Source organism: Ischnura elegans, chromosome 2 (assembly GCF_921293095.1).
Source record: "Ischnura elegans chromosome 2, ioIscEleg1.1, whole genome shotgun sequence".
NCBI lineage: Eukaryota > Metazoa > Arthropoda > Insecta > Odonata > Coenagrionidae > Ischnura > Ischnura elegans.
Genome location: NC_060247.1, coordinates 139,082,925 through 139,098,653, shown reverse-complemented (window position 1 = coordinate 139,098,653; position 15,729 = coordinate 139,082,925). Strand labels below are relative to the sequence as shown.

General features: G+C 39.9%; 1 protein-coding gene across 1 annotated transcript; it reads left to right on the top strand.

The window, feature by feature from the left end:
• Positions 1 to 1,288: 1,288 nt before the first annotated feature.
• Positions 1,289 to 15,206, top strand: LOC124174163. Its single transcript, XM_046553273.1, has 2 exons — positions 1,289 to 1,416; positions 13,734 to 15,206. The coding sequence occupies exons 1-2, from the start codon at positions 1,305 to 1,307 to the stop codon at positions 14,000 to 14,002; spliced, it is 381 nt and encodes a 126-aa protein (XP_046409229.1). The 5' UTR covers positions 1,289 to 1,304; the 3' UTR covers positions 14,003 to 15,206.
• Positions 15,207 to 15,729: the final 523 nt, after the last annotated feature.

Below are 15,729 nucleotides of genomic sequence, written 5' to 3'. Positions count from 1 at the left end.
CAAAGGAGATCGTAGAAAGTGTGATTTCTATTTCCCTAAATGCAGAAACGGCCTGCAAGTTGAGATGTCTTTGACAATACGGCAGAGAGGTGGTGGTGATAGCTTCCATGTCAGCTATAAGTTGTGAATAGAGGCAGCAGCGTATCCCAATGGAGTGGTAGCACGGGTGCTTATCGGAGCGTCCCCTTTCGGGAGCGAAGTGGTGCATGCAGATCGCCAGCCTCCGCTCGTTCAGACGGCCCACCACGCGCCAAGGGGAGAAACGTTGGCTCCAGCATCACACGGACCTCAGGCAAGGAACATTGCAACAGAAGGTCCTCCACTCAACGAACATCGCGCACTCACATGAGTTGACAGAAATCGACACTTGAGCCGCTGACGGCATAGCGATCCGAATTTCATGGTGAAATAAACTAATACCAGGGATGTTATGATAAATTTATACTCAAGGCCACACAATCAATCGAATTCAGAATTTTTTCAATCCTATTCCCCAATGAGTACAAATAATGCATTTCAAATAAATGGACCGCATTGCACACATTGCCGTACTGCGGACAGATTTGAAAAGTCATTTTGACCGCACGTTTATGGCTCCTATGGGAAGACTGGTATGTTATGTGGAACGATGTGGTGAAAGTTATTAGTTAACATTGGTTAAGTAAGACATGGTTCCACTGAATTCATTTTCAAACGACGCCTTTAGCCGAAAATGCTGCACTAAGAACGGCTCTCGTCGTGCTGAAATAAATTCAGTGGAAATGTAGCAAAGTCTTATGTAACTAATTCCACGTGAAAGACTAATGCGTTTCGGCTAGAATTTTTACAAAATCTTTCTTAAAAACGGTTTTCCTTTGCGATCCATCCGTTTCCCATGGTAACAGCTGAGTACAAATGTTTCATTTTTGACCTGGGGTATCCTTACCACGGGCGCTCTTGTTTATATTTACACTGCAGCCCAGGGCACCCACAGGGGTCCCCTCGCATCCTTTCAGGGGTTTCAGGGGTGATTCCCGAGGCGTCATCGCCCTAATGACAGGGTCCGACACACAAGAGCTTGGGGCGGGGGGAGTGGGCGGCGCAATTGGGCACGCCCCTCGTCCCCCCGGGGGTGCCCCCACCCCCTTCCAGCGGCGGCGGCGGCGGAACAGATTGGCCTCGTGTGCCATTGGGGTGTGGGGTGGTGTGGGGTGGGGTGGCGGGGCCCTCAGATGAGGAGTCGCAATAGAGCACAGTCGTCAGTCGTGAAGGAGGGACGCGTGCTGCAGAGAGAGAGGAAGAGAGAAGAGAGAGCCCCACGGACCATGAGCGCGGCGCTGTGGCTGCTCGCGCTCCTCTCGCTGGGTGCGGCTGTCGAGGCGTCCCGCGCCCTCGAAGACACCGGAGCAGCGGAGGGCGTGCGCGGCATCTACCACGGTGAGACAGACACCATTCCAACACACACTCGCTCTCCTCTTACTAACAGTGTCTTCATGAGCGGAACGCGCTACTGCGACTGATTGCATGCTTTACTAATTACATATTTTTCCTGTTGCATTTTTCACTGTTTTTCCCCCCTCGACACTGTAAGTATTTTTTAAATCTGTATTTCCTCGCAGTAAAACTTTTCAATATTCTAGCCATGCATGGATAAACATAAATTAATCACAAATCGTAAGCAAATTTTATGTTTCCATATATGTACCTGTAAATGTAATTTTATTATGGTCTTGGGCAGTACGGATCGATGACACAATTCAACATGAAACAGTTAATTAAAGTAAATTATGGGGAAACAGTTAAAATTTGGCATACAGGCGTTTTCCCATGGTGTACTTTGCATACCCGGAATTTGTTGAGAGGTGGCATTATTTTTGAGCGAGTTGTCAAAAATAGAGCGATCAAGCGGAAAGTATGCATTCCCCCTTGTGTTCTCGATCATTTTCACTTTTTGGCGTTCACCATTTCAATCTCTTACTGTCTCGCTTTATTTCCTTTCTTAAATGAAAATATTGCCGTATTTCTATGTATTTATTTCATTCATGGGCCAAACGAGAACTGATACAGCTTAGTAAGGAGACTAAAATATGAAACGTTCAAGAAAATGGCACAATCATTGGTTTTCTTTTGATTTCCTCCTTGGCGGGGAAATTTGGAGACAGCGTGCACGGCTGAAATCGATTCAATAACATAGGGACTCCACCGAATCCCAAATAGCCACTGCGGTACCTCCGCATTTACAATCCCGCCGATCAGTATTTTCATTTTATTATGTTTTATTAGTTGGAAGAGTTGTCAATAATCTATGATGTAATGTTTAAAATCGTACGATTTTATCGAATCGCCGATCTTTAGTCAGGTAACCCATGACTGAAAGTCTTGTATAAAACACGATAAAAGTATCGGATCGATACCATATACCACCAGTGTTTCCATAAAAGTTGGAATGAGATAAATATTGTTATTCTATATCCTATGTAAATATCCTTATTTCGTTTAAAGAATGGTATCTCGGTTGCATCAGCAGCCGTAACAGTCTGCAACCGACGATCAACAGAACAAGGTGCTTGGCGACGTACAAATAAGACGTGCAAAAAAGGATTCTTGAGGAAAATCGCATTAGCATGAGTATAAAACGACGGTTTTTCTAGAATGCCATTTTAATTTCCTCGCGAAATTTGACGACAGCTGTCGATGATTGACATTCTGTGCGAGGTCCCACCCGCGGGCAATGAATGTAAAAATCGAAATGGCCCACCAAATTCCGCTAGACGCTTTTTTCCTTCGCCGAAAAAAGAATGCACAGCGCTCTTTTTACACGACACGACATCAGAATAACAACGAACTTGTGGCAAGATATGAGCGAAAATGTTTCAAAACGCAAGTGAAAAGAGTTGAATCATAATGAGAGTACTTTACGTCACTTGAACAAGTTTTCAGGAATTAATAACTGAGTCATTATGACAGTTATCTAATAACATACATGAAATACGAACATAAACTAAAAAATATATTAACTATTTTTCGACGTAAAATATCAAGATTGAGGTAAGTTTAAACTAGAAAATTAGGTTGCAATAAACTGGAGAGAAGGACGTATCTGCCAAAAGCACTTGCGAGGATGGTGAAGTCCTATCTCTTACTCCCACGCAGGTCACAAGAGCAGGGTGCGAAATAAGTAAGGAACGAGATAGGTTAATTGAGTATAGATTTATGTGCATTAAAAGAGAAGGTCTCGAAAACAAGAATAGGCGAGAAATTGAATTGGCAAGATATGCTCTCGAGCGCGCGAGCGACCTTAATAGTCTCGAACATTGGGCTGAGCTGCTTGCTTCAATGATTATGTGTGCCTTCTCCGAAATACTTTTTTCACTCATTCCAAGACGGATTTCACCGTACCGTCAGTATCAAAGAAAATATGAAATGGTAAATTAATCACTAGCGTTAAAAATGTTTGTCGTAAGTCACTGCGTCACTTTCAGGGTGGCTCCAACGCATCCCGACTGTTTCCCGAAATTTTTGTGGTAACGCAGGGCTCAGCTATTCATGTTCATTTTTTACCAGTCGTTGCTAGGGAACGTGAGATAACCCGGATGTATCCCACCATTGAGTCATAATTAAAGGAAGGCGGTGAGCGCAAGATACTGCACAGCAAACAATGGAAAACACGATTTCTATACACCGCACATGGTGTATGGAAAATATATGATTATACCCTTATTGCTTATACTCTTCTCCACAACGTTGACCGTTATGTGTGTTCGTGCGAGCGTAGGCCAAAAACTTCGTGTGAACGAATACCCAAGCAAAAAGGTTTGCACCAAGAGGATTAATTGTTAAGTGTTGCATCCTAATTATTTCTTTTTAGAATTCTTTCCTCCTCTTAAGCGTGTCAAGGAGTGTGCCTACCCGGCAGGATGTCCAATCGTAGAAATTGTATGACGTGACGTAACAGATGGGACAGAGAAAACGGCGCAAAGAACATGTTGCAAATGAGTAGGTACCTTTGATAGCAATATGTGTAGCCGTATGGCAACGCTTACCGGGCAGACAGACAGACATCCTCTTATATAAATGTAAGATATGACATAGATAGGCGTTCGCGGAGGGTAGGACAACGGATCGGCTGGTGGCTTGGATGTAGTTTCTCAAGACTACATTCTGCTAATGTTTAGGTCACTGTAAAACGTATTTTTGCCTTCTTTTTGTTTTTCAATCACTTTTCTATCGAGTCTCCATTTAAAAACTCAGATTACTTTGACGGCGATTGTTGCGGTCTTGAGATGGATTGGTTGGCCAAGGCTGAGTGTTTATGATCACACTCCGTTTACTGGCCATGCGTAATTTTTCTGAAAGCGTCGGGACCAACCAAACAGTGACGCGGAGATATTTTTCAAAAGATTTTAAGAATAATGGCAAACAACCGAGAAATTTTTTAAGAAGTATTTGTTAAATTGCACATAAATGAAGAAAAGAATACCTGAATAATTGCATAAGCAAATTCCTGCAGGGCATAAAATAAAAGAGCCAGTGTGAGTTCGTTTCAGCGAGTGATGTTAAGCAATACATGTAGTCTTTTAAGATTACATCTCCAGACGAAAAAAGGACGACGACGATAGTTTCTACAACTATCTTATTGCAGTGATTAATGGGGTTTCTGATCATTTTATTTTTCCCCCAAGAGCCAATTTTTAATCATTTAGGAGAAATATTCATGTGAATAAAGATAACAACTAGTTTTATCAAAAATAGATAATCAGTCCCTATTTTTATGCTCCTGTAGAGTTTTTATAGGAAGCAAGTTGATTCAGAGGAAATTCTTCAAGAAAAAGCAGACAGAGGCATACATATTCAATTCAGATTTGGCAGGAAAAATTTTTCCGCTCACAGAAAAGGGAATTTCGCCCCATGTAACAGAAAATTTTATAAATGCCGTCCAAAATACGTTCGAATAATTTTTCCATTGTGCCGTGCGTAACTAAATGATTCGAAAACAGCCTGATTGAAATTTGTTTACCTAAAAAAAGGATATAGAGGCTTGCTACCGCAAAAAATCAAAAGAAAATTTTTACTGTAGGCCAGGATGAACTATATTAAAATTGAGTTCTTGGTTCAAAATTTTCAAGCGTATGTTAAAAGAAAAAATTAGCAGCACCCCATCTTATGTGAAAAAAATTAGAGTCTATTACTGATCGTACAAAATTAACATTCAAGAAAAAGTGAACATTCAAGGCAGATAATGCTAAAATTTATTTGTTTATACATGCATAAACTAAAGCCCTTTCAAAAGGTAACAATTTTGTAAGAGCGTGATTCAAATAAAACATCAAAGCAACAAGTTTAAATCCAAAATATAACTAATAACTTCAGGCTTTACTTTGTTAAACCTCTCCATATTGGAAGTAAGGAAATAAACCTTACAAAGTTTTATTTCCTTACTTCAAAGTTTAAATCCTTTATAAAACAATTCGTTATGAACGGCTCAGGTAAATATAACCAACCGTAATACGGGTACTGACAATTCACTGTCAGTAATGCTACAAGAACATTGGCTATGAATTTCTTGCAGAAATCATATCTGATATTATGTTCCTCATTATATAGTTTTAATGACATTAGGATGGTTTCAAAATTATTTTCCCGAAAGTTGCAAGTACGAATGAAATTTTGATGCAGTTCCATTACTAAACATATTGCATTAAAAATCAGAGTGATCGCCCGTGTGAAACTGGTGAATCACGTTGAAAACATTATGGCGTATTTCAAAGAAAACTGCCCACTGTACTAGTAACGGTTATGATGATGATGATGTAATACAAAGTTTTTTTTTCTATCGCAGGCATTGAAATGTTCAGTGTCAAATACAACTCTTGGTGATGAAAGGTATCCTCCTTAATTAGAGCCTAGGTTTACAATGGATTGGATACTGGTTTAATACAGTAACATCAACCTATTCTAGAAAATAATACACCCATAGTTGAGAAATATTTTCGCGCGATTGAGTCACAATTTGTCGTTACGGGCAGTCACATTCATTACTGTATGTTTATTCTACAAACTGGTATCTGTGGTTTATTGATAAACAATAATTTCAGGCAATTTTCCTAAAATACGCGAAAAATTTTTAAATGGGAATCGGTTGGGCCATATTTTTTTATCACGATACATTTTCTTAGGCTAGTTTACGTATAAACTACACCAAAATGTTTATTTTTACTCGCAACATAAATAAAATACTTTTCTTTGGACCATTCTAATGAAAAAAGTGAATATTGTCATTAAGTTCCCATGTATATCCTACTACTTGTTTAAATTGCTTCCCGATCTCCGTTTAAATAAATTAGTTACAAGGCTGTAGGCTTCCTTTTTAGCGGGTATATACCCAAGCTATCGCGTAAGACTAGAGGGCCTTAATTGTTCACATTAATCTCATATTAAACCTTCAACGTCTCTTCAATATGTTCTATATTGCTTTTTCAGTGCTAGACTTTCATCGCTTATTCTTTGCGAGCAAATATGCTTCATTCTTCATCAGTGGCTTCCTCGATTATAGGATTATCTGAATCTACGCACTCATGTTAAATGTACCTCTATTTTAGGAACTTCCATTACTACCCCATCATACTTTAATAATACAGTTGAAAGTATGACAATAAATTCACACAGTGGATTATTCTCCAGAATATGCGCAAGCTTATATCTCATGTAAGCAATTCCCAAAAAAACTGTTGTTTAGGTGGCGCAGAGTAAATACCTAATATATACCATTAAAGTTGGAATGCTTTTCAATTAATGGAGCAAAAACATTGCCTGACGTCACAAGTCTTCATAGAATGGGTTGCTTTCATTTAATGTTTCCGAAAGCATCAGGACAACAACAATGGAGTCGAGGTGAATAGGTGAAAGTATTTTAGGCAGGTTTTTTTTTCTAATTTTTTTCTATGCACTTTCCCTCCGGTTCATTTGGTACTTTTGCAAACTTGGTATCGTGCGCCGTTAGGATATTCCATAATGCATGTACTTACACACGCGAAAAACTTCATCATACCCCCTCAAGGCACTAAAATTCGTAACTATAACAAAAATATGAACAAGTGGCAGGCAGTGAGTGCCGGTAAGACTGAAACGGATGTTGTCAATATTATCTATCCCAATTTGTATTTCGAATCTGAGACCCCTAATCTCATTTGACAGCTTTTCCACAGCGGTAAATTTGACCCCTAAAAAAATCGTATTTCGGCCCACCCTTATTTTCTACTCACCGTGGCATTACTTGCAATTTGAGTCACAGGTCTTCCGGGTTTAGATAAATGATCACCGAACGAGAATTTTCCAAAGATGGAGTGATGATATCATTACTCACCTGAAAAGAAAGGAAATATTCATTCATTTCAAAGTATAAACCAACAAATAAAATTGCAAACTTCATTCAAATTTTTATAAAAAAGGCACTGAAAGTTAATTCGATTTTATCTCATTAAGAAGTATTGACAGCCGTGAAACAGAAAGCGTTACCAATGCACTTATGAGTATTTTATTCAATTCTTCAAACCATTATTAAGCTATGAAATGCTGCCATCCCAACACGAAATCGAAATTTATTTCAATAATTAGGGACAGTTAATTTGATACGAAAAAATGTGCCACACGTAGATTTTTCAAAATCAGCTATTTCAGTAGCTATTTCAAATTCTATCGTAAACATTTCCGCCCTTTTTTCATGAGATAGTGACGTCATACGAGTTTCTGTCTATTTACTCGATCAGGGAACACAAACACATTGAAGGAAAGATTCACTCGTCAGAAGGGACAACAACATCAAACCACGCGAGAGAGATGCGAGCAGGTTAGGATTAGCTTAGATGTTGTGATTCGCTTGACATTAACTTCTGTTGTCATCAACTTAACTGTGAAAGGGTTGAGGTGCCGAGTTTTCACCGGAACAATAATAAGGTCCATAAGACCATAAGGTGATCAACAGTAAAATCAAATTTTGGAAAGAGCGGAAAATAATGATCTATTTTAAGGTTATTCACGACAAATAGATATTTCTTGAACGAATAACATGCCATCATTAGTTGGCATGAATAATGACCGAACAGTAACGGCAGGGTTATTCCACTACTCGTAAGTCGAAATCATGACTAAGGCCTCGAGACATACTACGTCTTCCAGCGATTATCCTCCGAGCGAAAGGCCATAAGTTGAGCGGTAGCTAAGACCTAAAGGCCGTAATATATTTCTTAGTAATTTGTTTCAACAAGCTGTATGTGACTTGAAATATCCTCTCTGAAATGTTTTATATTTTAATGATCTCGTTGCATTATGGTTCACGAGGGAGCATATCAAAGAAACGAAGGGCAAGACATTTTTTTGGCAGTGAGGCAATATTCAGTAAGTCGATGCGTAAAGGACAAATACCTTCAACAAATCAAGGAAAGAATGATAATTTTATATTGATGTAATAACATAAAATTATAATTAATTAATTTTACAGAGGTACCTAAGCTTTAGCCTCTGACAAGGAAATTGATTAATGAAACTTAAAGTTTCAATTTCATCTTTAGATCTTGTGCATTAGCTGGATTTGTAAGGCTCTTGTGGGCAATCGATTGCACTCTTTAGGCAATAGTTGGTCTATTGGAAAGAGAGGAAGGAGCTTAGAGATACAAGAGAATTTCACTCAATTCTTTACCTTTACAATTCTAGAATATAATAATTACTGCACAGTACAAAGTGTGTACAAATTTCTCCTGCTTCTCGTCCATGATTTTCGCTCTTCACTTGTTTTTGAAGCTCTCCAGCGTCTGCTGCCAAACCAGTGTTATGAGAAAATCCAAATTTATCCTTTAATAAGAGTACATTTTGGTGAATGACCATAGAATTAATTTTTTCTCTTCATTGGAACAAGCTATCTTCTCAAAAAATGACTAGTATTTTAAAAAAGTGAACCCAACTTATAGTACCAATTATAATTTTCATACTCGCCTGCAGAAAGGGCGTTCAGACTTTTGGCCGTACCTTACGATATGGCCCCTCGATATTGTAATCCGTGTAGGCCGTAATTTCGATTTTATTTAATCCACTCGGAGGTTAGACAAAGTATGGTATTCTGAAGGTGAAATAGCACATCATTCGTTCTTTCTTATGAAGCTATTTGGTGGTGAACGCGGATCTAAGATAGGCTGTTACAGGTATGGTCCTCTAAGAACAATGTATAAAAATTATCCCTTATTAATCAACTCAAAACTTCTCTAATATGTCGAAACAACAACGCATGCGTAGTAAATTACCAACTGTACGATCCCCACTCCTCACTTCAACTGTCGCGTCCCATCGGCTTCCAGCTGATCTCGTCTGCTCTCGGTCCCAAAGGAAGATGCACAATGCCCAACACACTCCTCTTACCTCACACATTTTTTTGGAAACCTGACTCGGTTAATAGATATCTGTGGAACATACTAACTATTGTCGGTGATAAAGTTGCCTGAACTAACGGTTCCACGAAATTTCGACATTAGCTTTTAGCTTGATCGATTGTAACAGGATAATGGTTACTTTGACGAAACACTCACCCATTGAAAGAATCCGTTTCAACGGAAACCACGCCACACACAAAACTGAAGAAATGCCTGAAAACTTGGACTCACTTCCCCATGACTGTGGTTTCTTGCGGCTTAAAAAGGCCACAGCCATTTGGATAGAAAAATTGAAAAAAAGAAATACCGCTGGAAAAATAATTATATCAAAGGATTCTACGAACAATGTTCTCTCCGATATTTTATCTCAATGCCTGTGTGAGAGACTCAGGGCTAGAGCGTTGGCTCCCTTCCAATTCAAAACCCCCCTTTTTCCAAATGCCCCCTTTCATAAAGAGAGGCCTAAGAGGAGAAGGAAATTCACTCTGTACAGTCTGCAATTACACTTTATTAACGACAATCAATTCGACCCTTAATTCGCTCTCCAGGCTATGTGGTAAGGGGGACTAGGGATTACGTGAAGGCAGTGAATCGGGGAGGTAGGAAGATAAGTCATAGCAACCAGGGGAGGAGCGGGTGTTGGTGAAGGTCAGAAATTAAAAAAATCCATGTATTCCCCCCCTCCTTCGAAGACTTTCCCTATTACCCATCTTTTTAGTCAAACTGTCTCCCCCCTCCCTTGCTATCCTTTCCACCCCACCCTTCTCTTGCTGGGTGGTATATATAGAACTTGGAAAGCCAAATGTTCACCTTGATAATGACACTACGTGTCGAAACCGCGTTGGTACTTTAGTAAATAAAATTGCTTGGAAGGTTACCATTTTAGTTTATTCCCATTGATATAAAACATTTCCACCAGATATCGCCGGACACTGTGAATTTTAATATCTTAAAATACTCAATTGCAGGAAATGTCTGTAATATTCATCGATGTGTGGGCCAAAACGTATCAACTTATATCATGTTTACACATTATTTCGAATTGATATTCCCTTCATTTATATTAATCAGGAAACTCTTTGCATGATAAACTTGCTAAGGTCCCAAACATTATCCTTTTATGTTTTTTTATTTAAATCAAAATGAGAAGCCTTTGCTCCAAGAAATAATTCCATTTAACCAATGGTTGCTACTCTTTCAAAATACGAGGGTGGTTTAAAAAGTTCTCGGAATCACCACGAGTTGTCAGAGCTAGTGCAGCGAACTTTTCACGTGATATCCATAGGACTGTTTGCTGTAAACACATGCCACGTCAATGCTCGTGGAAAAGAACTGTGGCGGTGACGTGACTCTTTTGTTGTTCCCGCATAGTGATTTGCGAAGATGGAAAAAATCGAGGTTCGTGCAGTGATTAAGAACTTCGTAAAAATAGGTATGAAAAAAAAGGGCATTCATGCCGATTTCCAGAATACACTAGAGGACTGTGCTCCTTCATAGTCAACTGTTGCCAAGAGGACAAATGAATTTAAATTTGGTCGGGAGAGCTTAGATGATGGTCCGCGTAAAGGTAGGCCTAGTAGTGTCACTACTCCAGAAATCATTGCAAAAGTGCACAAAATGGTAATAGAGGATCGCCGATTGAAAGTGGGTAAAATTGCTCTTCCTTGCCAGATGTCATCTTAAAGCGTATAATATAATTTAACTGAAAAATTAGAAATTAAAAAAATATCTGTTAGATGAGTGCCGCGACTCTTGACGCTGGATCAAAAACGCATGAGAATTGATATATCGGAACAATATTTGACCCGTTTTAGGGAAAACAAACTAGTTTTTTTACAGCGGGTTGTGACCAAAGATGAAACTCGGGTCCATTACTATTCCCAAGAGACAAAAGCACATTCAAAGCTGTGGAAACATGATGATTATCCATCACCAAAGAAAGCAAAGACAATTCTTTCGACTGTAAAGGTCATGGCATCAGTGTTCTGGGATGTGAAGGGGATTCTGTTCATAAATTGTCTCCCCACTAGTCAAACAATTACTAAAGAATACCATGCTAACCTCTTGGACTAATTGCGACAAAATATACGCGAAAAAGGCCAGGTTTAGTAAAGAACAAAGTCATCTTCCATCAATACAATGCGCGCCTGAACGCATGTGCTGTCGCCATGGCAAAATAACACGAACTATGGTATTAATTGTTCACACTTCCACTTTATTCATCCGATGTGCCTCCGTCAGACTTCCATCTCTTCCCAAAACTGAAATTTTTTCATGGTGGACCTGGTGGATAAAATTATTTACTTCAAATGAAGAACTGATAGCCGGAGTTGACAGCTATTTTGCAGGCCTAAGGAAATCTCATTTTCTAGATGGGATCAAGGCACTAGAATATGGTTAGACCAAATGAAGTAGCCTACAAAGAGACTATATTTAAAAATAAAATAAGTTTCAGTGATGTGAGAACATTTTTTCTATTCCATTCCGAGAACTTTTCAAACCACCCTCGTATTATCGAAGACCCAATGGGAAGAACGATTTGGCGTAGCTAAGGGATCTATGGAGGGCGGAAGGAGGGGTGACCCCGACCAGACGGACCCCAGCCTAGCCTCCCCCTGGAATATTTATTATTAGGCAACTAGAAATTGTGGTGGCCTACCTTCATAGAGAGCTGTCAATATCTTTAATTATTACGAAATAATGCCATCCAAAGTAACTTATGTTCTCGTAAAGTTAAATTTAAACATTTCCGTCGGAGAAAGGCCTCTTCATGTAGTGGCCCCTGGGTCATGGATCGCCATGGGCCCTGGCGTGGACTCCTCGCATAACCGAAATCCCAGGGTACGACCGTGATAGATATTTTGAGTAGCATGTGGTTCTTACGAAGAGTAGGAGGGAAGAAAAGTGTGCCGATAAAAATGAGAAAAAGACGTGACAATTTAATCGATGACATCATGAGACGCCATCGTCTGATGAAGATAATTATTAATGGCCTGGTTGAAGGGAGGTATGGCAAAGGGAGGCCTCGTATGAGAGAGTAAAGCAGGCGATAATCGGATTCAAACAGAAGAATTATGCGTGTTGAATGATTATCTGATTAGAAAATCGAGTGCGGGGTTGCAATAAAACAATTGTCGGATTGAAGGCTCTTGATGACAAATGGCTAATGCGTCAGTGGAAGCGATTTTAACGCCTTACCGTAGAATTCGATGCCATTAATGTATTCCTTACCTGGTGCAAAATATACTACTTTTCGTGCATTTTTAAGGTATAATTTGAGTTGGTAAAAACTCATTTGAATCATTAAGATGAGTTTATCCTAAAATAAAACCTTTAAAATTTTGGCGTCATATTTTTATACAAGTATTATAGTAGCATCATGCTATAAATAATTGGTGAAGGTTTTACAAAAACATGTACCTATGAGTAAATGTTAAACCGTAAAGGCTAGTCATTTATTGCATCCGTTTGATGATTTTTGTTCCCTTTATTAAAGTGTCACTTTAGAAATCCGTCAATTCACGTCGATGGACACGACCGACCGTTCGGGTCTTTTGCGCCAAAGTGTGGAGAAAAAACATAGAGAGAAACCGTGCGTTGAAATAACCGTGCTCTTTTTACTTGTTTTACCAAGGGATGTGGAAAATGTGGAACCGTGTCTTGGAATTTCCTTGAGTTTAGCATGCTAAAAAGAACCTCTCTTTTATTTCCACCCAGCATTCCACTGGTTGGCCTTCTCCCCTTGCAAATGACGCATCTCAATTGAAATCAATCGAGTTTGGTTCATTGAAAAGCTGCGTGTAATGTCTAAAGATTTTTCATTTAACATGAAATTCCACGAAGTATCGCCATCATCCATTAACATAGTCTACTCTTTAACGTTTGCGTTTTAAAATGTAAAACCACGACTTAGGGGTAGAAAATTCTTTCTGTGCTGACTCTTTATTCGTTGGCACATGTGGCGAGGGTCGTGCTTACTAAGCCACTGTCGGGGTGAAAAACCCTTATTTTGTCGCTGGCCTGCGACGACGAATTTCAAAGCACTGCAGGAACTAGCTGTGAACTTGTGACGTCGACGTCTTGTTCGGTAAAACCCATCCCGAAGTTCACTCTGAGAAAGTGGCTTGGTGATGGAACTGGTTAACACGCCTGACCGGCAGTCGGGAGATCCGGGTTCAAATCCTGGCTTAGTCAAATATTTTCTCATTGCGAACTTCATCCTTTGGTGTATTTAACTCTAATGAATAGACAGAAATAGTTTGCGAGGTCATGGTGTTGACTCATTCCATTAAACGAGACTTGCTGACCTGTTGTTTTCCCTCTCTCCCCTTGAAGGGCTGAAGAAGCTGCTGAAGAAGAAGCACCTGATGCCCGCCCTGCTGCTCGCCTACAAGATGAAGGCGCTGCTCGGCCTCGTGACGACCAAGATGGCGCTTTGGGCGCTGGGCGGCGCCTCTGGCCTCGCCGCGCTCTTCTTCGCGCTCTTCGCGGTCGCCATGTGCACCGTCGTGGAGCACGAGCACCACCGACACGCGCGCCTCCTCCAGCAGCACCACCAACTGCTCGAAGCCCCCGACGTCCTCCGCGCCCTCGAAGCCATCTGAACTCGCCGCCTCCCTCAAGAGTCGAAACCAATGCCTCGCTCCCATCACAATCGTCGGCGACCGCACCACGAAGATGACGGCTATGCTGCACTCGAGCGCCCAAGGGCTCATCCCCGTATTGCTCCGGCGATTATGGAAAAGCATCATGGCATCTCTAACCCTTTAATTTATTGATTGTTTTATTGCTGATGGAATGGAAAAATGATTCTGCAGTGGCCCTTCCTTTTAAATAGCATCATCGGCAATTTTTTTCTTCCCACTTCCACAGTGCGGTATCGTCATTTAGCAGCTGCGTCAAAAACTACAAACGTTCCTCCATATACACTACGAATTCCGCTCACGGACGGTAGCGAGTACGATAGTGATGGGACCGGGGCATAAACGACGAAGGGGTCGATGGACCCATCTCTGCCAAAAAATAATCGCTAAACTGAACGTGGCCGACATGCATATGACAATTAATGAAGGCTACGCGGGAAGAAAAAATGCGCTGAACAATATACCTCATACCATAATCAATTAGTAATTACATACTCAAAGGACTCAAGTTAAGTCATCAGGCTTCACTCTGTGGAACCTTGTCATTTAAATAATGGAGAACAACTTGGCTCGAATTCACACTTCATTTATGAAAATAACAGATTCGAGTTTCAACACAGGCAGAGCCATCACATACCTAGGTATCAGGTTATCACGTGGCCGGTTACTGCTCCTTCCCATCTTCAACTTCTTCATCTATGTACCAGGGTGTTTCATATAATGTTATCCAGATGATGAGACTACTACCGTGTTGAAACTAGGGTGGTTTTTTTATTTAAGGGTGGATTAAGAAATAATTATTTAACAAAATCACATCAGTCAGGAGGAGAAAATATTTCAATCACTTAGTGAAATATTATGATCCATTGCATAGTTATGCACTCGAGAAGAAAAAGAGAGTCAAGGGAAATTTCTTGCCAAATTTATTCAAGATCTCGATTCCATTCCAAAGTGTTTCAGCGAATATAATGCCTCAAAATACGAAGACTCCGAGGTTGAAATGAAGTGCTTGGTCAATTTTACAAACTATTAATAGGACTCATCGACCCGTGATAGTCATAAACATGCATGGAAGAATTCCGCTATCAACGGAAATTAATCCACCAACAAAATGGAGAAAAACTATTCACCTATACTTTCGGGTTTATTTATTTCTTTGCTCGCATGCAGCAATAATTTAATTTTGCAATTACTAAGCAAAATTTATAATATAATTTTTGTAAATTTCATTCACAGCAATTTTGCAATGATAATGACACTCATCAGTCACCACCTGCCAAGTAGCTTTTAATGGTTTTGGACTCAAAGAATTATTTCCTCTTATCGATGTTGAAATTCCTCCAAGTAACTTCGCACACCACAGAGTTAATTAAATACGTCATAAGCACTACCCTTCGCAAGTAAGACGCAGCCATAAGATCCACATGGTGTTCAGTTCAACAGTAGCATCAATATCAGTGTACAGTGTATCAGTGTGGACATGTGTAAATATGTTTGTGTTGTCGGAGGGAGGTTGGTCGGAGAGACAATGATCCGCTGCCGGCCGTCCATTGGTGGACGTCCTTCGGGTCTCATCGAGAAAATAAACGGTTGCTCATTAATTTAATTTATTCATAACTGTAAATTATTAATAAAATAATAGATTCATTTACCGTCTCTGAAAGTTCATTTTCGCTATTTAAGACGAT

What these genes read in the sequence shown, in the direction of transcription:
- LOC124174163 (XM_046553273.1), top strand. Translation starts at nt 1,305, where the DNA reads ATGAGCGCGGCGCTGTGGCTGCTCGCGCTCCTCTCGCTGGGTGCGGCT. An exon ending in CGTGCGCGGCATCTACCACG is followed by an intron (nt 1,417 to 13,733) that starts GTGAGACAGACA and finishes CTCCCCTTGAAG; the next exon opens with GGCTGAAGAAGCTGCTGAAG.